The 24,076-nt window shown below is 43.0% G+C and overlaps 1 protein-coding gene across 1 annotated transcript in view; it reads left to right on the plus strand.

Moving 5' to 3' along the window:
- The window catches only part of COL22A1 (collagen type XXII alpha 1 chain), a 665,084-nt gene that overhangs the window by 189,316 nt on the left and 451,692 nt on the right, over window positions 1–24,076 (plus strand). Inside the window, exons 4-5 of the mRNA XM_089654647.1 lie at window positions 7,443–7,517; window positions 20,088–20,199. Coding sequence (XP_089510773.1) covers window positions 7,443–7,517; window positions 20,088–20,199 — 187 coding nt within the window. The remainder of the gene's footprint in view (window positions 1–7,442; window positions 7,518–20,087; window positions 20,200–24,076) is intronic.

A 24,076-nucleotide genomic window follows, 5' to 3' on the forward strand; every position in this document is an offset into this window, starting at 1 on the left:
ACTGACACCAACTATGGGGCACTATGCCTCCCACTGGCACCAACCATGCGGCACTATTCCTCCCATGGACACTAGTGATGGGGCACTATTTCTCCTACTGACACCAACTATGGGGCACTATGCCTCCCACTGACACCAACAATGTGGCACTATTCCTCCCACTGACACTAGTGATGGGGCACTATTTTTCCTACTGACACCAACTATGGGGCACTATGTCTCCCACTGACACCAACCATGCGGCACTATTCCTCCCACTGACACTAGTGATGGGGCACTATTTCTCCTACTGACACCAACCATGGGGCACTATGCCTCCCACTGACACCAACCATGCGGCACTATTCCTCCCACTGACACTAATGATGGGGCACTATTTTTCCTACTGACACCAACTATGGGGCACTATGCCTCCCACTGACACCAACCATGCGGCACTATTCCTCCCACTGACACTAATGATGGGGCACTATTTCTCCCACTGACACTAACTATGGGGCACTATTTCTCCTACTGACACCAACCATGTGGCACTATTCCTCCCACTGACACTAATGATGGGGCACTATTTTTCCTACTGACACCAACTATGGGGCACTATGCCTCCCACTGACACTAGTGATGGGGCAATATTCCTCCCACTGATACCAATGATAGGGCACTATTCCTCCCACTGACACTAATGATGGGGCACTATTTTTCCTACTGACACCAACTATGGGGCACTATGCCTCCCACTGACACCAACCATGCGGCACTATTCCTCCCACTGACACTAATGATGGGGCACTATTTTTCCTACTGACACCAACTATGGGGCACTATGCCTCCCACTGACACTAGTGATGGGGAAATATTCCTCCCACTAATACCAATGATGGGGCACTATTCCTCCCACTGACACTAGTGATGGGGCACTATTTCTCCTACTGGCATAAACTATGAGGCACTATGCCTCCCACTGGCACCAACCATGCGGCACTGTTCCTCCCACTGACACTAATGATGGGGCACTATTTTTCCTACTGACACCAACTATGGGGCACTATTCCTCCCACTGACACTAATGATGGGGCAATATTTCTCCCATCAACACCAACAGTGGAGCACTCTTCCTTCCCCTAATACCAAAGATGCATTGTTTACTCCCATGGACACCAGGACAATTTCTACTCCCAATGGCCACAGTCTGGCCCCCCTTAAGTCTGAAGTCCAGTAAACTGGCCCTTTGTTCAGAAAGCTTGGAGACCCCCTGGTCTAGAGGACCTCTATGACTAAACCTATGGGAGGGTAAAATGCATTAGAGGGGGTTTGGGGACAAGCTGAGGCCATTTTCTTATAGATTCTAACTGGGTTGAACATCAATGTGTGGCTTTCTGCTTTCTTTGCTGGTCTATTTATTTATTCCAGGTACTTATATAGTGCTGTCAATTTACGCAGCGCCTTACATATATATTGTACATTCACATCAGTCCCTAACCCTCAAGGGGCGTACAATCTAAGGTCCTAGCTTACCTTCATACATACTTGGGACAATTTAGACAGGATCCAATTCACCTACCAGCATGTCTTTGGAGTTTGGGAGGAAACCCACACAGGCACAGTGAGAACATGCAAACTCCAGGCAGGAGGTGACGTGGCGGGGAATTGAACCAACGACCCCAGTACTTCCAGGTGGAAGTGCTAACCATTTAGCCACTGTGCTGCCCGCAGTGGGTTGGGCTAGGACTTGGTGTGGCACTTTCAATTTGGTCTAGGGTGACAGTTTAGAAGTGTATTACAAGCATTTTACATGTGCATTCAAGCTTCAGGTGTTTTTACTTTAGTCAATATAGGGCACTTGGGGGAGGATATTAGGGGTGGAGAGCTGTTTGGAAAGAAAACACGCAACAGAACGCTCGTGAAATGCTCATGTGGAGTGTTTTCAGGCATTCCCTTTGAAGTCTTTGGGGCCAAAAACACTCTAATGTGCCTGAAAAGAATCTCAGGCACATTTTGGAGCAACAGGCATTTTGCTACAGGTAACAAAATGTTCAAAGGTGATCAGAGACCATTGAAATGAATGGGATTTTGCTTGCTGAGTGTCTTGCTACTTTTGCACTATAAAATGCTCAGGTGTGAAGAGGGACCATTGAAATGAAAGGGATTTTGCTTGTTGAGTGTCTTGGTGCTTCAAGCTATAAAATGCTCAGGAGTAAAGAGGGGCCATTGAAATTAATCGGATGCTTCTTGTTGAGTATCTTGGTGCTTCAAGCTACAAAATACTCAGGTGTTAACGGGGCCATTGAAATGAATGGGATTTTGCTATGAGCTTCAAGCTACAAAACACTTGAAGCAATTGTGAATGGGGCCTAGGTCAAGAGTCATGCTGCTGCTGGGAAGATGCAGTGGGCAGAGCTGGGAAGCTGAAAGTGCTGGGTATGGAAGAGGATCAGAGGAGGGCTGGAGTCAGCTGGCAGACTCTGCTGAATGCTGAGATCAGGGGATGCGAAGATAACAGGTGCTGTGGCTGCACAGAGAGGCGTAGGAATTGTAGGTGGAGTTCTGTCCACCTCTTGGCTACAATCTGCTGAGACGGGGGCAGAGACAGGCCTCTTTGTAGCTGCATAGAGAAGTGCAGGATCTGGCAGAGGAGTTAGGTCCTCCTTTTTGCTGCCAACTGCTGAGACAAGGTGTGGGTGGAGACAAAGGGGGTGCCGTAGCTGCAGGGGAGGTGTGAGGGCCACATGAAATGGCCTGGTGGGCCGGATTTGGCTTGTGGGCCTTGTGTTTGACATGTGTGCACTGGAGGGATCACCAGCAGGAGGAAGGAGGTCCTAATTTCTCAATATAGATCAGGATACAGTGTCCAGACCTGGAGACCTCACTTACAAATAGATATTGATAAGACAGAACAAGTCCAGAGATGGGCAACAAAATGTTGAAAGGTCTGAGGAATACAGCAAATCAGGAGAGACTTCAGGAACTACATGTAGCAGTACCCCCTTGAGAGCCACTGAATTTGGGTCCCCCTTATTTCCTGCACAGCCAGGCAACACGCATTTCCCATCTTCCATTCAGAGTCAGTAACCAGTCCATGGGCTTGTTTTTGTCCTTTTATTTAGGGGAAACAGCTTGGATAGGGTCTAGGGGTATATGGGATGCCCAACTAGACTTGAAACAATTACGCTGAGGACAAACGTCCTAAATTCTGTACATAAAAAAGGATAGATCCTAGACTTTATACTTCCTCCGGAGCAGAATCAGTGTCTTGACGGATCAGTAATACAGTCTCTGTAAGGAGCACTTGGTCCCCTCTTTATACGAACCTCTTCAAACCCCAGCTAGAACCTGCCCACCCACCTGGGAGTCTTTGAAGAGTATCCCAAAGCAAGAGTTCTTTTTAGTACAGGCTTGCAGCACTGTCTCAGGAAGAACTGGTTGGGTATAGCACCTAGCAGCCCTCTCTCTTGTAGGCCCTGGGGGTGTAGAGGTACTCACACTGCCCTTGTGTCCTGTAGCTTTGGTTAAACTGCTTTCAGGCCTTTTAGCTGAGCTAGTTCCTTTCTAGGCTGGCAAGCTGACTTTCCTCACTGGACTGCAGGGCAGTAAAGCTTCCTCTGTCAACTTCCTTTTCCCATCTTTCCAACCTCCAGCCTGGAGGCAGAACCACCCTTTTCTGGGGACCCCTCCCAGGCTACACAACAGCACACCTCAGCATTCCATCTTCCATTCTTTTTTGGGGTCCCCTTCCAGGCTACACAGCAACACACCTCAGCACTCCATCTTCTATCTTTCTCTGGGGTCCCCTCCCAGGCTACACAGCAGCACACCTCAGCACTCCATCTTCTATCCTTCTCTGGGGTCCCCTCCCAGGCTACACAGCAGCACACCTCAGCACTCCATCTTCCATTCTTCTGTGGGGTCCCCTCCCCGGCCCACACAGCAACACACCTCAGTACTCCATCTTCTATCCTTCTGTAGGGTCCCCTCCCAGGCTACACAGCAACACACCTCAGCACTCTATCTTCTATCCTTCTCTGGGGTTCCCTCCCAGGCTACACAGCAGCACACCTTAGCACTCCATCTTCTATCCTTCTCTGGGGTTCCCTCCCAGGCTACACAGCAGCACACCTCAGCACTCCATCTTCTATCCTTCTCTGGGGTTACCTCCCAGACTACACAGCAGCACACCTCAGCACTCCATCTTCCATTCTTCTGTGGGGTCCCCTCCCTGGCCCACACAGCAACACACCTCAGCACTCCATCTTTTATCCTTCTGTAGGGTCCCCTCCCAGGCTACACAGCAGCACACCTCAGCACTCCATCATCCATTCTTCTGTGGGTCCCCTCCCAGGCTACACAGCAACACACCTCAGCACTTCATCTTCTATCCTTCTCTGGGGATCCCTCCCAGGCTACACGGCAGCACACCTCAGCATTCCATCTTCCACTTGACTACCCTGCTGACCAGACTCTTTCATATTTAAAGGCTGATTTGGCTACCTTGCCAGGCCTCCTGCCTGAGGATTGGTCATATTCTCAAAAATTTGCAGATCAGCACCTTCTGCCCTACTTCCACTAGCTTCTAGAAACTTCTCCAAGCTTCTAGAACCAGAGGGAGGTACCAGAGGCCTGATCTGTAGAGCCATCCAGCCTGCCTAAAGAGAACTCACCCAGGCTTCTAGCAAGCCTATAACTACACTACAAACTATGCACACAAGAGGACGCTACATATATATGTGCAGTCTGGAAGAAACAAGGGAAAGGGGACATGACTGAAAACTTTAAATATATGAAAGGTGTGAATAAGGTTCAAGGCAGTATTTTCAGCATTAAGCTGAAATCAAAAACACTGGGACATGACTTTCAGACTAGCAGGAGGAACGTTCAAACCTTACTCTAGTAAGAATTATTTTACTGAAAGAGTAGTTGATGCTAGTAACAGACTTTCAGCAGAAGTAGTGAGTCGGTCAACAGTAAGTGGCTTCAAACATTTTAGGGAAAAACATACTCAGGGAAAGAGGTTAAAAAAAAAAAGAACCAAAAACAAAAAGGGTTCAGACTTGGTGGACCAATTGGTCTTTTTCTGCCATCACCCTTCTATGTTTCTATTCCTTTCTTTAATGGGAAGTGGCACATGTGTGACAATACATGAGATAAGAACCATTTAGAAGCTCCTCTTCTGAATAGATGGCTTGGGCCAATTCCAGGCACACACAAAGAGATTATTTGGATGACAAATAGACAAAAGGAAAGAGAGATGTTCCTTTGTTTCCTTCTCTTTGTCTTCATTAGAGGGACTCCATTGTTACTCCTCATCTAATAGACAGATTTACAAGCCAAGCTTCCAACCAGAGACACAGAAGATACAAGAAGCTTTCTCCATCTCAAAAGGTCTCCCGAAATCCTGCATGGAAGGATTGTCAAAACTTTGTCATCAATTAAAACCAGTTAAAGGGCATCTAAAACTGATATTTTATGTGGCTCCTGGCAACTTCCATCTCAAGCCTCTTCTATTTATCAAGGGCTCTAGCAATGAGATATCATCACGAAAATTCTGTGCTCTGCCCAAAACCCTTCACTGTTACCAAGACGAATTTTAAAAATCTTAAATCAGTGCGAATAATAATATTCTTTGCTATGGCTTTGTGAAGGAGGGGCGCCAGACAGAAGAAACTTGAGGGTGACTGAAAACAATGATGCCCATCCAAAACTGAAATATCCAAAATCCAAAAAATGAAGTTGAGAAGAAAAAATAAAAAGTTTTGTCCGTTCCAAAAATTTGTCCAAACTTTTGCAGTTGTCACCAGAACAGGAATAGAAAGAAAATCTTTCCACGGGGACACCTGTTATGGCAACAGATACTACTATAGCAGCCAGTGTGTGCACACTCCAAAAGCCAATATAGCACAATCTGTTCTCTGTTAGCTTCAGTAGAAGGCTGGTGAGACATCAGGAGTCTAAAAGACCCCTGATGTCTTGTTAAAGAAAAACTGTTGCGAAGAGTTCATATCACATAGGGGACTTCTTGTCCCCTATGTGATATTAGTAAAGTTTTAGTGAAAAAAAGTGTAAAAAAAAAAAACTACTCAAAAAAATTTGAGCCTATCCCACCCCAACATACAAGCTCGGAACTGTATGTCCCCTCATGTAACACCATGCTTCTTGAGCTCCACTGACCCACATGGTGGGTGTCACCTAATGGTAGGAAGGAAGACCACTGAACACCCATTCACTGATCTCCCCTAGCTAAAGAATCTCCCCTAAAGAATCTGGAAGTGACATGTATAATGTCATTTCCGGTTTCTGTTGTCAATTTCCTCAATTGCTATGGGCAGGGAAGAAGCTAATGGAGCACAATCTGTGCTCTATTAGCTTCAGATGAAGGCAAGTGAGAAATCATGGGTCTAAAAGACCCCTGATGTCCCAAAAAAGAGAACCTAACACAAAGAGTTTATATCACATAGAAAACTTTTTTGTCCCCTATGTGATATAAATAAGGCTTTAGTGAAAAAAAAACTGTCAAAAAATAAAGTTACACCCAAGCACTTGGAAAAAAGTGTTCAGCCCATCCTTCCCCATATACAAGCTCAGAACTGGGCCTCCTCCTACACGATACCTCTCACCATACTACCCGGGTTAAGCTGACTCACATGGCAGGTGTCATGGATGGAGGCGAGGGAAACCAGTGAACACCCGTTCGTTGATCTCCCCTAGCTGCACAGAACCTGGAAGTGACATGTATTCCGGTTTCCGCTGTCACTTTCCCCAGTTGCTATGGGCAGGGAAGAAGCTAATGGAGCGCAATCCATGCTCCATTAACTTCAGTGGAACACAGGTGAGACATCAGGGGGTTTATTTACTAAAGCTGGGGAGTCCAAAATCAGACTCCCTTCTGCATAGAAACCAATCAGCTTCCAGGTTTCATTGCCAAAGCTTCATTGAACAAGCTGAGGTTAGAAGCTGGTTGGTTTCGATGCAGAAGTTAGTCTGATTTTGGACTCTCCAGCTTTAGTAAATAAACCCCCAGGGGTCTAAAAGAGAACCTATCACAAAAGTTTATATCACATAGGAGATGACCTTTTACATTGGAGGAGAGGCTTTTACATTGTTGCCTATGGGAAATATAGAGTACCAAAGTTCATCATCATTTTGTAGGCAATTGTTCTGCTTGACATGTTGGGTATCTATTTAGTCGGTGTAACCTTATCTTTTTTTATATGTTGCCAAAAATTGGGTAATATATTAAATTTTTGTGTCCTAAAATTAACTTTAGTGTATTTTTTTAATTGAAAATTTGTGCTTTTTAAGCTGTTTTACAAATAACATTTCCAAAGTTCCTTTTAGTGCTTTCCAACATGACAAGTCTGCTGTTTTGTATGTCTTGCTGTGCTGAATTGTGCTTTTTAAGTGTCTTATGTAACCTTACATACCTAATTGTTCCTGTTTTTTGGTTGCAGATGTCCTGTGTCCAAATGTGAGAGTTGAGGGTGACCGTTTTAAACACAAGAATGGAGAAAAAGACGAAATTCCAGGTAGGTCGAGGGCTGACCTTAGGAGATCTCCAGTATGGCCACCTTTGTTTTTTATATCTCATTCATTATCTTTAGAAAGCATACAGACGTAAGGCTTCTTGCACAGTGGTGGGGGGAGGGGGCGTTTTAATAATGCTGGTAGGATTTGCTGGGTTAAGTCACGTTAACCAGTTCCCTACCATGCTATAGCCAAAGGATGGCCACAGTGCGGTTGTCTGGTTCTGGGACGACGTCCATGGATGCAGGGGCGGACTGACCATTTGAAAACTCGGCACTGCCCAAAGGCCTGGGGTCAGTAGGGGGCCCCATGAGATGCCCCTGGTACCTTTTTCATAGGCTTTTTTGAGTTTGGGCAAGGACACAGGGGCCCCATGATCCCCTATTGCCTGGGGGCCCCATGAGTTGTCAGTCCGCCCCTTCATAGACGTCATTCCAGAACAAGCCCCCTGTGCACCACCAGCGGCATGCACCCGGTGCCGCCGGTAGTCGCGGACATAGCTGATCACAAGATACAGTGAACGGCCAATCATGGCGGCCTTTTACCACGTGATCAGCTGTGTCCAGCAGATCACCGGGTAAATACACATAAGATAACATGCTGGGGATGGACACATAGGAGAACACGCCGGGGATGGACACATAGGATAACATGCCGGGGATGGACACATAGGATAACATGCCGGGGATGGACACATAGGATAACATGCCGGGGATGGACACATAGGATAACATGCCGGGGATGGACACACAGGATAACATGCCGGGGATGGACACATAGGATAACATGCCGGGGATGGACACATAGGATAACATGCCGGGCATGGACACATAGGATAACATGCCGGGGATGGACACATAGGATAACATGCCGGGGATGGACACATAGGATAACATGCCGGGGATGGACACGTAGGAGAACGTGCCGGGGATGGACACATAGGATAACATGCAGGGGATGGACACATAGGATAACATGCCGGGGATGGACACATAGGATAACATGCTGGGGGGTTTACTGGCTGTAGAAAAAAACGCCAAAAGTGCGTGGTCAGGTGCATTGCTTTGGCCAATCATGATGCAATGTCAGGGTGCAGAGAAGTGCATTGTGGGGCACAGCGGGCAAACAGCTCGCCAAATGCAGATACCGTTCGGGTGTTTGCCAAACACACGAGTGGCCAAACTAACATTCAACCCGACCATATAGCCCGACGCTACTATTTACGCAGAACATTCTCATCTGTTATATTTCACCAAAAGTTGGGTCATTTTTTTGTGTTTGTCCTAAAACTAACTTTTAGTGTATTTTTTACTATGTGTGTGTTTTATGAACCGTTGTGCTAATATTGTGCGACGTCCCACTATTTTATTCTCTAGGGTGCCTGCTTTCAGAAAATACATTCTATTTTGGGGTTTTGTATAATCTTCAGGGCTAAAATTATTTTTATGTCAGGCCTCCGCATGCGTGCGAAAAACACAAAACCAGCTCTGGCAACATTCACATCTTCACATCGTTCACTTTTCTTTTTTTTGCACATTTTTCAAGCATTTCCGCACATAGGGCAACCCATTCACTTGATTGGCTGCCCTACATGTGACAAACACGCCAAGAAACTTGCTGAATAGTGAGGGTCCGAACACCCCCTAATGAATGTTCGACCTCGAACTTCGAACCTAATGCATGTCTACGGGACTCGTTAATTAAAAAATGCTCATTTTGAAGGCTTCCAGGCAAGATACTGGCCATATAAGGGGTATGTGGACTTGGGGACTGCCCTGAGGGATGTGAATCAGTGAAAAAAAAAAGTCAAAAAGTACCATCTATTATCTATCTATCTATCTATCTATCTATCTATCTATCTATCTATCTCATATCTATCTATCTATTATCTATCTATCTATCTATCTATCTATCTATCTCTCTATCTCATATCTATCTATCTATCTATCTATCTATCTATCTATCTATCTATCTATCTCATATCTATCTATCTATCTATCTATCTATCTATCTATCTCTCTATCTCATATCTATCTATCTATCTATTATCTATCTATCTATCTCATATCTATCTATCTATCTATCTATCTATGTCTCTCCATCTCTATGTCTCTCTATCTCTATGTCTCTCTATGTCTCTATCAATCTATCTATCTATCTATCTATCTATCTATCTATCTATCTATCTATCTATCTCATATCTATCTATCTATCTATCTATCTATCTATCTCATATCTATCTATCTATCTATCTATCTATCTATCTATCTATCTATCTATCTCATATCTATCTATCTAACTCATATCTATCTATCTATCTATCTATCTATCTATCTATCATCTATCTATCTATCTATCTATCTATCTATCTCATATCTATCTATCTATCTATCTATCTATCTATCTATCTATCTATCTATCTCATATCTATCTATCTATCTATCTATCTATCTATCTCATATCTATCTATCTAACTCATATCTATCTATCTATCTATCTATCTATCTATCTATCATCTATCTATCTATCTATCTATCTATCTATCTATCTCATATCTATCTATCTATCTATCTATCTATCTATCTATCTATCTATCTCATATCTATCTATCTATCTATCTATATATCTATCTATCTATCTATCTATCTATCTATCTATCTATCTATCTATCTATCTCATATCTATCTATCTATCTATCTATCTATCTATCTATCTATCTATCTCATATCTATCTATCTATCTATCTATCTATCTATCTATCTCATATCTATCTATCTATCTATCTATCTATCTCATATCTATCTATCTATCTATCTATCTATCTATCTATCTATCTATCTATCTATCCCTCCATCCATATCTATCTATCTATCTATCTATCTATCTATCTATCTATCTATCTATCTATCTATCTATCTCATATCTATCTATCTATCCCTCCATCCATATCTATCTATCTATCTCATATCTATCTATCTATCTATCCCTCCATCCATATCTATCTATCTATCTATCTATCTATCTATCTATCTATCTATCTATCTATCTATCTCATATCTATCTATCTATCCCTCCATCCATATCTATCTATCTATCTATCTATCTATCTATCTATCTATCTATCTATCTCATATCTATCTATCTATCCCTCCATCCATATCTATCTATCTATCTATCTATCTATCTCATATCTATCTATCTATCTATCTATCTATCTATCTATCTATCTCATATCTATCTATCTATCTATCTATCTATCTATCTATCTATCTATCCCTCCATCCATATCTATCTATCTATCTATCTATCTATCTATCTATCTATCTATCTATCTATCTCATATCTATCTATCTCATATCTATCTATCTATCTATCTATCTATCTATCTCATATCTATCTATCTATCTATCTATCTATCTATCTATCTATCCCTCCATCCATATATATCCATCCCTCCATCCATATGTATCCATCCCTCCATGCATATCTATCTATCCCTCCATCCATATCTATCTATCCCTCCATCCATATCTATCTATCTATCTATCTATCTATCTATCTATCTATCTATCTATCTATCTATCTCATATCTATCTATCCCTCCATCCATATCTATCTATCTATCTATCTATCTATCTCATATCTATCTATCTATCCCTCCATCCATATCTATCTATCTATCTATCTATCTATCTATCTATCTATCTATCCCTCCATCCATATATATCCATCCCTCCATCCATATGTATCCATCCCTCCATGCATATCTATCTATCCCTCCATCCATATCTATCTATCTATCTATCTATCTATCTATCTATCTATCTATCTATCTCATATCTATCTATCTATCTATCTATCTATCTATCTATCTATCTATCTATCTATCCCTCCATCCATATCTATCTATCTATCTATCTATCTATCTATCTATCTATCTATCTATCTATCTATCCCTCCATCCATCCATATGTATCCATCCCTCCATGCATATCTATCTATCTATCTATCTATCTATCTATCTATCTATCTATCTATCTATCTATCCCTCCATGCATATCTATCTATCTATCTATCTATCTATCTATCTATCTATCTATCTATCTCATATCTATCTATCTCATATCTATCTATCTCATATCTATCTATCTATCTATCTATCTATCTATCTATCTATCTATCTCATATCTATCTATCTATCTATCTATCTATCTATCTATCTATCTATCTCATATCTATCTATCTATCTATCTATCTATCTATCTATCTATCTATCTATCCCTCCATCCATATATATCCATCCCTCCATCCATATGTATCCATCCCTCCATGCATATCTATCTATCCCTCCATCCATATCTATCTATCCCTCCATCCATATCTATCTATCTATCTATCTATCTATCTATCTATCTATCTATCTATCTATCTCATATCTATCTATCTATCTATCTATCTATCTATCTATCTATCTATCTATCTATCTCATATCTATCTATCTATCCCTCCATCCATATCTATCTATCTATCTCATATCTATCTATCTATCTATCTATCTATCTATCTATCTATCTATCTATCTATCTATCCCTCCATCCATATCTATCTATCTATCTATCTATCTATCTATCCCTCCATCCATATCTATCTATCTATCTATCTATCTATCTATCTATCTATCTATGTCTCTCCATCTCTATGTCTCTCTATCTCTATGTCTCTCTATGTCTCTATCTATCTATCTATCTATCTATCTATCTATCTATCTATCTATCTATCTCATATCTATCTATCTATCTATCTATCTATCTATCTATCTCATATCTATCTATCTATCTATCTATCTATCTATCTATCTATCTATCTCATATCTATCTATCTATCTATCTATCTATCTATCTATCTATCTATCTATCTATCTCATATCTATCTATCTATCTATCTATCTATCTATCTATCTATCTATCTATCTATCTCATATCTATCTATCTATCTATCTATCTCATATCTATCTATCTATCTATCTATCTATCTATCTATCTCATATCTATCTATCTATCTATCTACAGTTGTGGCCAAAATTATTCAACCCCCACTGAAATTGAGTGTTTTGGCCAGTTTGACATTGCTTTTGATCATTCAGTCATCTTGCTTACATTTACATTAAAGAGGCACTTGTAGGTCAGACAAATATAACATAACAGTTATAATGAAATAACCACAAATGTCTTTTCTGTGCTCACAGCATTATCAGTTTTATTCAACCCCCAAGTGACATTCAATCTTAGTACTTAGTACAGCATCCTTTTACAGTTATAACAGCTTTTAAACGTGAAGCATAGCTTGACACAAGTGTCTTGCAGCGATCTACGGGTATCTTCGCCCATTCTTCATGGGCAAAGGCCTCCAGTTCAGTCACATTCTTAGGCTTGCGCACTGCAACTGCTTTCTTTAAGTCCCACCAGAGGTTCTCAATCGGATTTAAGTCTGGTGACTGCGATGGCCACTCCAAAATGTTCCAGCCTTTCCTCTGCAACCATGCTCTAGTGGACTTGGAGGTATGCTTGGGATCATTGTCCTGTTGAAAGGTCCAACGTCTCCCAAGCCTCAGGTGTGTGACGGACTGCATCACGTTTCCATCCAATATCTCCTGGTACTGAAGAGAATTCATGGTACCTTGCACACGCTGAAGCTTCCCTGTACCTGCAGAAGCAAAACAGCCCCAAAGCATGATTGACCCTCCACCATGCTTCACAGTAGGCAAGGTGTTCTTTTCATCATAGGCCTTGTTCTTCCTCCTCCAAACATAGCGTTGATCCATGGGCCCAAACAGTTCTAATTTTGTTTCATCAGTCCACAGAACACTATCCCACAACTTTTGTGGTTTGTCCACATGGCTTTTGGCATACTGCAGTCGACTCTTCTTATTCTTTGGAGACAGCAAGGGGGTACGCCTGGGAGTTCTGGCACGGAGGCCTTCATTACGCAGTGTGCGTCTTATTGTCTGGGCTGAAACTTCTGTACCCACATCTGACAAATCTTTTCTCAGTTCCTCAGCAGTCACACGGGGACTTCTCTCCACTCTACGCTTCAGGTAGCGCACAGCAGTCGAAGTCAGCATCTTCTTTCTGCCACGACCAGGTAGCGTTTCAACAGTGCCCTTTGCCTTGAATTTGCGAATGATGCTTCCTAAGGTGTCTCTTGGTATGTTTAACATCTTTGCAATCTTCTTATAGCCATTGCCCTTCCTGTGAAGAGAAATCACCTCTTCTCTTGTCTTCCTGGACCATTCTCTTGCCTTCACCATGTTTGTAACCACACCAGTAAATGTCTAGAAGGAGCTGAGTATCACAGTCATTTTAAAGCTGCCTAATTGGTGCTTATTATGCTTGATTGCTGCTCGGTGACATCCACAGGTGTTTTCAATACCTGATGGAAAGCACCTGTATGAACCTCTGTTCTTCAGAGTGGTAGTCTTTAAGGGGTTGAATAATTGTGGCAATGAAGAAACCACATAAGAACCATTTACTACTGTATTACATAAACAATTGATGTCATTTTAGTTGCATTTGGGTAGTTACAACGTCCTTGTAGGATTTGATTCTGAATACAATTCCAAATGTACACTATAGTCCCTAAACCCCTTTACAGCATTGGGGGTTGAATAATTTTGGCCACAACTGTATCTATCTATCTCATATCTATCTATCTATCTATCTATCTATCTATCTATCTATCTCATATCTATCTCCTCTTTCAATCGGGACCTTTCTTGATCATGTGATGGCGAATCACGGTGGTTACTTGACCCTAAAACCCCGCCCCGCCTCCCAGCTTCTGAAACCCTTAAAGGGCCGGGGGGCACTGGCGCCAAGGGGTTAAATGCATACCTGTAGGTACAAGATTCCAAAGTAGGTTTACTTCTGTAGGGAGATTAGTTTGGCGCTCTTGGGAAGGTGGGCTGGCTCATTATTTGGCAAAAGCGTTGTTTTCCTTTCAGTTTTTTAAAAAAAGCTTTACGATTCCAAAATCAGTAAATATAAGTATTAGGAAGTCTTCTATATTTTCCTTAATTGGCTTCATCTAAATCCAATTTTTCCCTCGACATCCACTTTTAATGGCCCAGACGCTAATTCCGCTTACCGCGACCGCTGCGACAATAATCCTTTTCACATTTGATGTATTTATAAAGTTCTCTTTGTCTTCGAGGCACTACTAGCCCCCCCCCCCCCATTTACATGATTAACGATGGAGCAGATCCTACGCACAATGCGCTCACTAATGATACATAGATCTGGCCAATGACTAACACACAGACGTATTTTGCAAAGTGACCTTTGCAGGAGTCGCGGAGGTCGCGAGACCTCATTTATTTCTTAGAAGGATGGGGGCCCTGCGGCGGCCATACGTTGGGATCAGCCAAAGCCGCATAATAAATATTTGTTTGGTTTCCGTCCCGATAGAAGCACATTCCATGATATATGAATAACAATGTGCATTTCTTGAACTTTTGTGAGGTTTTTTTTTTTTGATGTATAAGCGAATAAAGAATGCAGCGGACGAGACGCGCATATTAAATGGGTATTTCAGTACGCTCTGAGACACTACGGAAGCACCAGGACTGGTCCATTGTCGCATGTATGGGCTTGGCTAAATGAGGCCATAAGATGTAAAGTGCATCGCTGACCATTGACTCGTTTTGTTCTCTTGGTCAGCAGCCTCCATTGCCTACTGGCTTGGCCTCACTTACACCCCCAGTCGCATCGATCCTGACTTTGAAATCGTGCGACTTCACTGTAAGTCGCACAATTTCAAAGTCGGGATGTCATTGCGGGTTGAGGTGCGATTTGCAAGACATCTGACACAGATGTCTATGCAAATCGCACCAAAAGTAGTGCATGTACTACTTTAGAGATCATCACGGCTCCGACCGAGTCGGAAACCGCGCCGATATGACCGCTGTAATTGAGGACAATAGGGTGCGACTTGGCGTGTGATTTTTAAGTCGTATGGGACACAAATCGCATGCCAAGTCGCACCCGGTGCAACCAGGGTCTTAGGCCTGGTTCACACCAATGCGTGTTTTTTTTTTTGCTTTTTGCAGAAACGCACCACAGTCCATTTAACCACTTGTGCAGGGGCGGGTTGCCATTCATAAATGGCGCCCGCCATTTTAGCCTGTGCGCGCTCCCTGGGAGCTCATGGCACCACGATCCAGTGCCCAAAGTGTCCTCCGGACACCGATCGCTGTACGGGACCTCTGTGTAAGGTCCCGATCATGTGATCACTGATTGGCCAATCAGTGATCACATGAATAGTAGTAAGCAAGATGTCACTTCTGACATCATTGCTTACTACTAGTGAAATCTGTGAATGATCACAGAGATCACATGGTACATGGCTTTTCACAACAGCCTTGTACCATGTGACAAGCTGTGACCAATCACAGCTCTCACAGTATTTCTCAATGGCTGCAGCAAGGGCGGACTGACCACTTGGAAACTCGGGCACTGCACGAGGGGCTGGGGTCAGTAAGGGGCCCCATGAGATGCCCCTGGTACCTTTTTCATAGGCTTTTTTAAGTTTGGGCAAGGACACAGGGGCCCCATGATCCCCTATTGCCCGGGGGCCCCATGAGTTGTCAGTCCGCCCCTGGGCTGCAGGAATGCATCCAGAGAGGAGAAATTATTGCTTTTACAGCCTTTATGGGGGTAAAAGCAATCAGTGTAAAAAAGAAAAAAATCTTCATCACCCCCCACAAGTAGTACAGGGTCATCATGGTGACACTGTACTGCTAGGATGATGGTATGTAAAAAAAAAAATAATAATAATATAAAAAATAAAAAAAAAAATGTAAAAAAAAAATTGAAAAAATATAATTTTTGTTTATAAACTAATTTGTTTTTTTTTTTACTAAAAAGATAACTGAATACATTTTGGCCAAGATTTATAAAGAAAGATTATTTATTTGCTAAATTTTATAAGAAAAACACTATTTTAAAAATGTTTTGGACTTTTTCATTTATATAGCAAAAAAATAAAAATCCCAGCGGTGAATAAATACCACCAAAATAAAGTTTTATCTGTCTCAAAAAAATTTAAAAAAATGTCATATGGGTACAGTGTTGCATGACCGCACAATTGTCATTCAAAGTGTGATAGCGCTGAAAGCTGAAAATTGACCTGGACAGGAAGGGGGTGAAAGTGTCCGGACTGGAAGTGGTTAACATGGTTTCCTATGGAACATATTCACATGTATGCTGGTACAGATGTCTATGCAAATCGCACCAAAAGTAATGCATGCACTACTTTAGAAATCAGTGCGGCTTTGACCAAGTTGGAACCGCACTGATATGACCGCTATAATTGCGGACAAATAGAGTGCAACTTGGCATGCAATCTTCAAGTCGCATGGCATGCAAATCGCATGCAAAGTTGCACCCAGAGAATTAGGCCTGGTTCACAGCAATGCGTTTTTTTAGTGCTTTTTTCAGAAACAGACTGCAGTCCATCTAACAGGGTTTCCTATGGGACACGTTCACATCTTTTGCATTTTTGGAATTTCTTGGCTTTTTTTTAACCAAAAAAAATATTTTTGGTTAAAAAAAGTCCAAAAACGCTGGTATTTTACTGCATTTTTCAGCGTTAGAGCATTTTTACAGCTAAAATTCCTCATCCACGCTGGACGTTTTGATAACCCTGGTAATGTTAGCTGTGTAAAGTCACGTTAAAAATGTGAGTTCTTCAGCTTTTTTTAGCGTTTTCGCATTAGTGTTTAGTGGGGTTTTGCCGCATTTATTGGTGTTCTCCCGTGTTTTTCTGCATTTTTGGCATTTTTTAGCTTTTTTTTTTTTCTACTGAAAAATGTTTTCATCAAAAAACATCCAAAAATGCTGGTTTGCGGCATTTTACTGCGTTTTCCGCATTTTTCAGCATTAGATCGTTTTTACAGAAACGCACTGCTACATATAGCTTCTGTGCTGCCTGTTTTCCCAAGCCTCTGTGACCAAGCCACCGATGGGTGGGGCGAAACACGTCAGAAGGGTGTGGATGGAGTGACGGCTGAGGTCAGCCAGAGTCCAGATCGCTTTCGGGTTTGACTTCTGAGGATCGGTAGAGCGGCATCCACCCCTTCTCTCAAAAAATTTCCACTTTACCAAAGAAAAAACCCTGAAAAAAACATGGTAAAAAAGCAGTAAAAACATGCAAAAACGCAAGTGTAAAAACACAAAGCACAATGCAAAAAGCATTAAAGAACAAATCAAAAGCAAAAATCATAGGTGTGATCAGGGGCGGACTGACAACTCATGGGGCCCCCGGGCAATAGGAGATCATGGGGCCCCTGTGTCCTTGCCCAAACTCAAGCCTATAAGAAAGGTACCAGGGGCATCTCATGGGGCCCCCTACTGACCCCGGGCCCCATGAGATGCCCCATGAGATGCAGTGCCCGAGTTTCCAAATGGTCAGTCCTCCCCTGGGTGTGATCCAAAAAAAATTGTACCTTTTATCCTGATAAAGCTGTCCTTGAGTTCCAGTCAATGTCTTTGCCTGAATTAAATAATGTTATTAGTCCGCTGCAGGCAGAAGGAGTCATTTCCACAGTCTCCTCTCCCCCGGTGTTTAGACTGCAACACTGACAATCTGTAGAAAGTCAGATAGTGAGACACAGCAGAGGTTGAACCGTGTCAGACCTTTTGAACACAACTATTGGGGTACCACATGGCAGGGGTACCTTGCTACAGTGGGGCAAAAAAGTATTTAGTCAGCCACCAATTGTGCAAGTTCTCCCACGTAAAAAGATGAGAGAGGCCAGTAATTGGCATCATAGGTAGACCTCAACTGTGAGAGACAACATGAGAAAACAAATCCAGACAATCACATTGGCTGATTTGGAAAGAATTTATTTGCAAATTATGGTGGAAAATAAGTATTTGGTCAATATGAAAAGTTCATCTCAATACTTTGTTATATATCCTTTGTTGGCAATGACAGAGGTCAGACGTTTCCTGGAAGTCTTCACAAGGTTGGCACACACTGTTGCACAGGCCTAGTGCATTACCATAAAAAATGTTTAATAAATAATAAAGTAGGTGTTGTACTCACAAACGACAATATAGTCAGGGCACATCATAAAAGAACAGCTGGGTCAACACCGCGTGGCTCTGAGGAATAGGCAAGTCCTCAAAACGCGTCAGCCTTTTGGATGTCTAAACTCCCTATTGCGGACTGTTACTCAGCGCAGTGTTGACCCAGCTGTTCTTTTATGATGACTGACTATATTGTCGTTTGTGAGTACAACACCTACTTTATTTTTTATTAAACATTTTTTATGGTAATGCACTAGGCCTGTGCGCCCTCTCTTTATTCTTTCCCCATTCAGTATATCTGGATTCCCCCGGTCCATTTGAGGGCAGCAAGGTGTGCATGTTCCAGGACATTCTTAATGTGGTTGTAGCCTGCATCGAGTCCATCCCCAAGCGCAGGAGTATTTGTGTTTGCTGGTTCTTGGCACACACTGTTGCTGGTATGTTGGCCCATTCCTCCATGCAGATCTCCTCTAGAGCAGTGATGTTTTGGGGCTGTCGCTGGGCAACACAGACTTTCAACTCCCTCCAAAGGTTTTCTATGGGGTTGAGATCTGGAGACTGGCTAGGCCACTCCAGGACAGAATGATAACGTTTTCTCAGCCAGGCTTTGCTTCCACAAATCACAACTGCACCCTTGATGAATAGTGTGATAATGATCAAGAAACAGAGGTAGAGGAAGCCAGATCCACAGAATGAATGAGGCAGAATCAGGGAGATTCTTGCACTACAGCTCCTCAGGTACAGCTTCCCCTTCAGCAAGCAGAAAAACAAGCAGCTTAGTAGTGACATCACCAAATCTCATTCCAAATCTGGTGAGACTAGCAGTGAGAGGCAGCAAAGCCAAGACCAGCCTATCTCAACCTCTTTAATATGGAGGAACCCTTTAAATAATGTTTTGCCGTCAGGGTAGCCCTGATAATATTTATATTTACAACTCACAGAGTTATGGACAGTGGGAAGAATGCTCCTTACATTTTTGGTCATTGGGAAACCCCACCCCCCTCCTTACAGATAGCTAAAAAAATCAGTGGTGCCAGTGGTTACTCATCTGAGAAGAAGAAATTGCTTATTGATCAAGGAACCCCTAGCAACCACTGGAGGAACCCTAGGGTTCCACAGGACCCTAGTTGAGGAAAACCTTGGACTAGATGATCTCACACTGAAGAACGCACAATTCTGAGGCTGAAGGGACAGGAGTGCCTAGGCACAGGAAGTGCACTGTAATATTTCCAGAGGGATTCAAGGCAAAATGTAGATTTTTCAAGGTATTGCTTAGGCACCATTACCATTTCTAGATGTTTCCTATAAATCTTGACATTTTGAGACCAGGTTCACTTCAGAATTATTGGTTGTGCTCTCAAGCAACTTGTGATGCTCCCTCTCAAGGTTTTAAATGTTTTAAACACTTGCATTTGTATACTGCTGTGCATCCATGCCAAGAGCTAATATCTTCCACCGTTCTTCTTATACATCATTTGGTGACAGGTTTTGACCTGATGGAACTCTTCAACGTCAAAGAAGTATTTGGAGAAAAAGATGGCGGAGTACAGAGCTCCTATGTACGCCTTGGAACCTACCCCATTGTCCAGAGGACTGAGTAAGTAGAAAACAACCGATCTGCTGCTGTCTGTTGTCAAATTATTTTCTTTACAAATAATTTTTGTAATTTATAAGAAAAAATTTCATTAAAACCTTTAAAGAGACCATCACTAACTTACAAATAACAGATAAATTGCTTATTCTATTGCATTGTGCCTTTGAACTTGCTGTGAAAATGGACTAGCCAGTTCCCTAGTACATTCCCCTTTCTTCTTTGCACGTCCAAGCCCTCTTCTTTTCTGGTAGTGTCTAACTACTGCCTGTGCTGGCCCAGCTTCTTTGTCCCTCACCTCCCCACCTTTTATGCAGCAACCAAGGAAATAATACAGAGTGTCACTTGAGTGATTGTTCTGAGTCTGCTGGAACTACTGATAGGAATTCCAAGATGGCGGCCCCCAACGACAGTCTCAGGACTGTTTGATTGTGACGGGAATCACTTTAGGTGGGGGGCCCATGGAACGCAGCTCACTTTGGAGAGTTGTGGAGACCCCTGTTTCAGCTCCCCATATCCCTCTTATGTGTAAGTCCCCCTGTGCCTGTTAGGGGTACAGGGTGATCTGTCCTAATATTGTGTAGACATGTATAGGTGGGGTGGGGGGGTTGTGGATTGTTTAATGCCATGTGGTTGCATCCCATTGTTCTATTGTGTGTCTTGCTTGGGACCAAACTATTATGGGATGTATGTGTGTTTGGGTATTGGCTTGGTGGGGGGTGTCTCCAGCAGCCCTCCCTCCTGATGGGACTGTCTGCTGTCTGTTGGTGTGTCTCTTGTTACTAAATGTAGATTACCCCACCCTGTGTCACTATGCAGGGAGGGGGTATTGTCCCCTTGAGTGTATATATCTTGTATCTGTGTTAAAATAAACTAGTCTACTTCCTGGTTTACTTCAAGACTAGTGTCGTCTAGTTTTGTATGGTCTTCTGTGGTGTTTGATGTCAGTGTTCCGACAGGGAAGCGGCAGTCTAACGGAAGTACCCAAGTGCAGTCTGGGGACGGTTCCTTTACATTGATGTCTACGTATGGGAGGCTTTTGTAGATGACCACAGAAAATGTTCCAAGAACATGTTCCTTCACCAATGCTTTGGGGCCTCACAAACCCCTTTCTCAAGGAGACAGAGAAATACCTATTACCTTGAGAAAGGGGTCCAGTTAGGCCCGGAATATCAGTGGAAGAACATGTTTTTGGAACTTTTTCCTTTGCCATCTGTTTGCTGAGCCTTCAGTAAACAGCTGGGGCTTATTGCAGGGTGCTGGCTATTTTAATTTGATGGGGCAGAGGGTGACCATGTGGACCATGGAACAAAGATGGCACCATCCATCTGCAGGTAGCTTCTATGTAGTCAACGTGAATAAATATACTCAATGCTTGGTCCACTTTACTACCATACAAAGCTGTCTCTGTGCTCCATGCAGATGGGATCTCTGTGTAGTATTCACGTTGAACCTTTTTATATCACTCTAATACAACGCAGGGCACCGGTCAGCAATCCATGTATTAAAATGACCAGAATGAAAGCGGCATTCCGTCACACCCACCAGATTCCTGCCACAAAATTCTGATCGTGCTTTATTTATTGTACTCAGCGGAAGAAACCCAACATAAAAAAATGTCAAATGTCAATGTATTCACAGATGGAGAGCGACAAAGGGCACCGAGGCATAGGATAACGTGGTGGGCGTTTTGCGTTTTCTCCGGAAATCTATTACATTTAAATGACGTTTTGTCAAAACATGAACAAAATCTGACTGAAATCAGAATGTCAACATTTTTGTTCACTTATGTGGCTGCACATATTAACCCTTTAAAGACTTGGGGGGAGATTTACTAAAACTGCTGCACTCAGAATCTAGTGTAGATGTACTGTACATGCTAGCCAATCAGCTTCTAACTTCAACTTGCTCATTTAAGCTTTGGCAATAAAGCCTGGAAGCTGATTGGTTTCTATGCTGAGCTGCATGAAATTTTGCACTCTCCGGTTTTAGTAAATAATATCCACTAGGTACTGATACAATGTGTTTGCAGACCTTCTCAATACTCCATAATAATGAGACCCCATTCATGTTGGACAACAACACCTACGCCCAACATGCAGAATCCCTTTCTCTCTAATTGTCCCTGTTTATGCTTGTACATTCAGTCACCCTACGCTCACAAAAGTACATAAGCTTTTTTTTTTTTTTTGAGTGTATTCAGGTTTTTTTTGGTCCTATAGACTTTAACGGGAATACCTGTAAAGTGCATGTTTTTAATCCCCCCAAAAAATTCTCTCTTCCTTTTGCCCAGGCCAGGAAACAAACACTTGACGCTTGATTAATGTACAAATGTACAAAATGTTTGTAAAATGTGTCAAATAATGCTTCCAACTCAAGGGCATGCATCTTGCTCAGGTGTGACTGCAGGTCAAGGACCCATTAACCAGGGCCTGATCTGGGGGGGCAGAAAAAAAAAGTCAGGGTGGATAATGTCAACACTGTGTGTGAGTCATTGACAGTCTGCCACACAGTGTCATAACCTTGTATGTATTAGGCTGTCATTAGATTAGGGTGATTAAACAGAACCTGTTCCCCCTTATATCAGATGTGCCTATCAGAGTGCCCGCTTACATGAAGGTCCCTATCAGAAATGCTCCCTTACATCAGATGTCTCCATCACAGTGCCTCCTTAAATCAGGGTCCCTATCAGAATGCACCCTTACATCAGGTGTTCCCATCAGAGTGCCCTCCTTACATCATGGTCCTTATCAGAGTGCTCCCTTACATCAAGAGTCTCCATCAGAGTGCCCCCTTACATCAGGGTCCCTATCAGAATGCCCTCTTACATCAGGTGTTCCCATCAGAGTGATCCCTTACATCAGATATCCCCATCAGAGTGCCCCCTTACAGCATGGTCCTTATCAGAGTGCTCACTTACATCAGGTGTCCCCATCGGAGTACCATCTTAAATCAGGATCATCATCAGAGTGCCCCCTTACATCAGGGTCCCTATCAGAATGCCCCCTTACATCAGATGTTCCCATCAGAGTGCTACCTTACATCAGGTGTCCCCATCGGAGTACCATCTTACATCAGGATCATCATCAGAGTGCCCCCTTACATCAGGGTCCCTATCAGAATGCCCCCTTACATCAGGTGTTCCCATCAGAGTGCTCCCTTACATCAGGTGTTCCCATCAGAGTGCTCCCTTACATCAGGTGTCCCCATCGGAGTGCCGTCTTACATCAGGATCATCATCCGAGTGCCCCCTTACATAAGGTGTTCCCATCAAAGTGCCCCCTTACATCAGGGTCCCTATCAGAATGCCTCCTTACAACAGGTGTTCCCATCAGAGTGCCCCATTACATCAAGTTTCCCCATCAAAATGCCCCTTTACATCGGGGTCCCCATCAGAGTGCCCTCTTATATCAGGTGTTCCCATAAGAGTGCCCCCTTACAACAGGGTCCCCATCAGAGTGCCCCCTTACATCATGATCCTCATCAAAGTGCCCCCTTACATCAGGGTCCCTATTAGAATGCCCCCTTACTTCAAGTCTCCCCATAAGAGTGCTCCCTTACATCAGGTGTCCCCATCAGAGTGCCCTCTTACATCAGGGTCTCCATCAGAGTGCCCCCTAACATCAGGGTCCCTATCAGAATTCCCCCTTACATCAGGTGTCCCCTTCAGAGTGCCCCCTTACATCAGGGTCTCCATCAGAGTGCCTCCTTATGTCAGGTGTCCCCATCAGAGTGCCCCTTTACATCACGGTTCCCTTCACAATGCCCCCTTACATCAGGGTCCCAATCAGAGGGCCCCCTTACATCACGGTCACATCAGAGTGCCACCTAACATCATGATCCTCATCAGAGTGCCCCGTTATATCAGGTCTTCCCATCAGAG

Source organism: Staurois parvus, unplaced genomic scaffold (genome assembly GCF_062004578.1).
Source record: "Staurois parvus isolate SC_StPar_1 unplaced genomic scaffold, SC_StPar_1.0 ptg000783l, whole genome shotgun sequence".
Classification (NCBI taxonomy): domain Eukaryota; kingdom Metazoa; phylum Chordata; class Amphibia; order Anura; family Ranidae; genus Staurois; species Staurois parvus.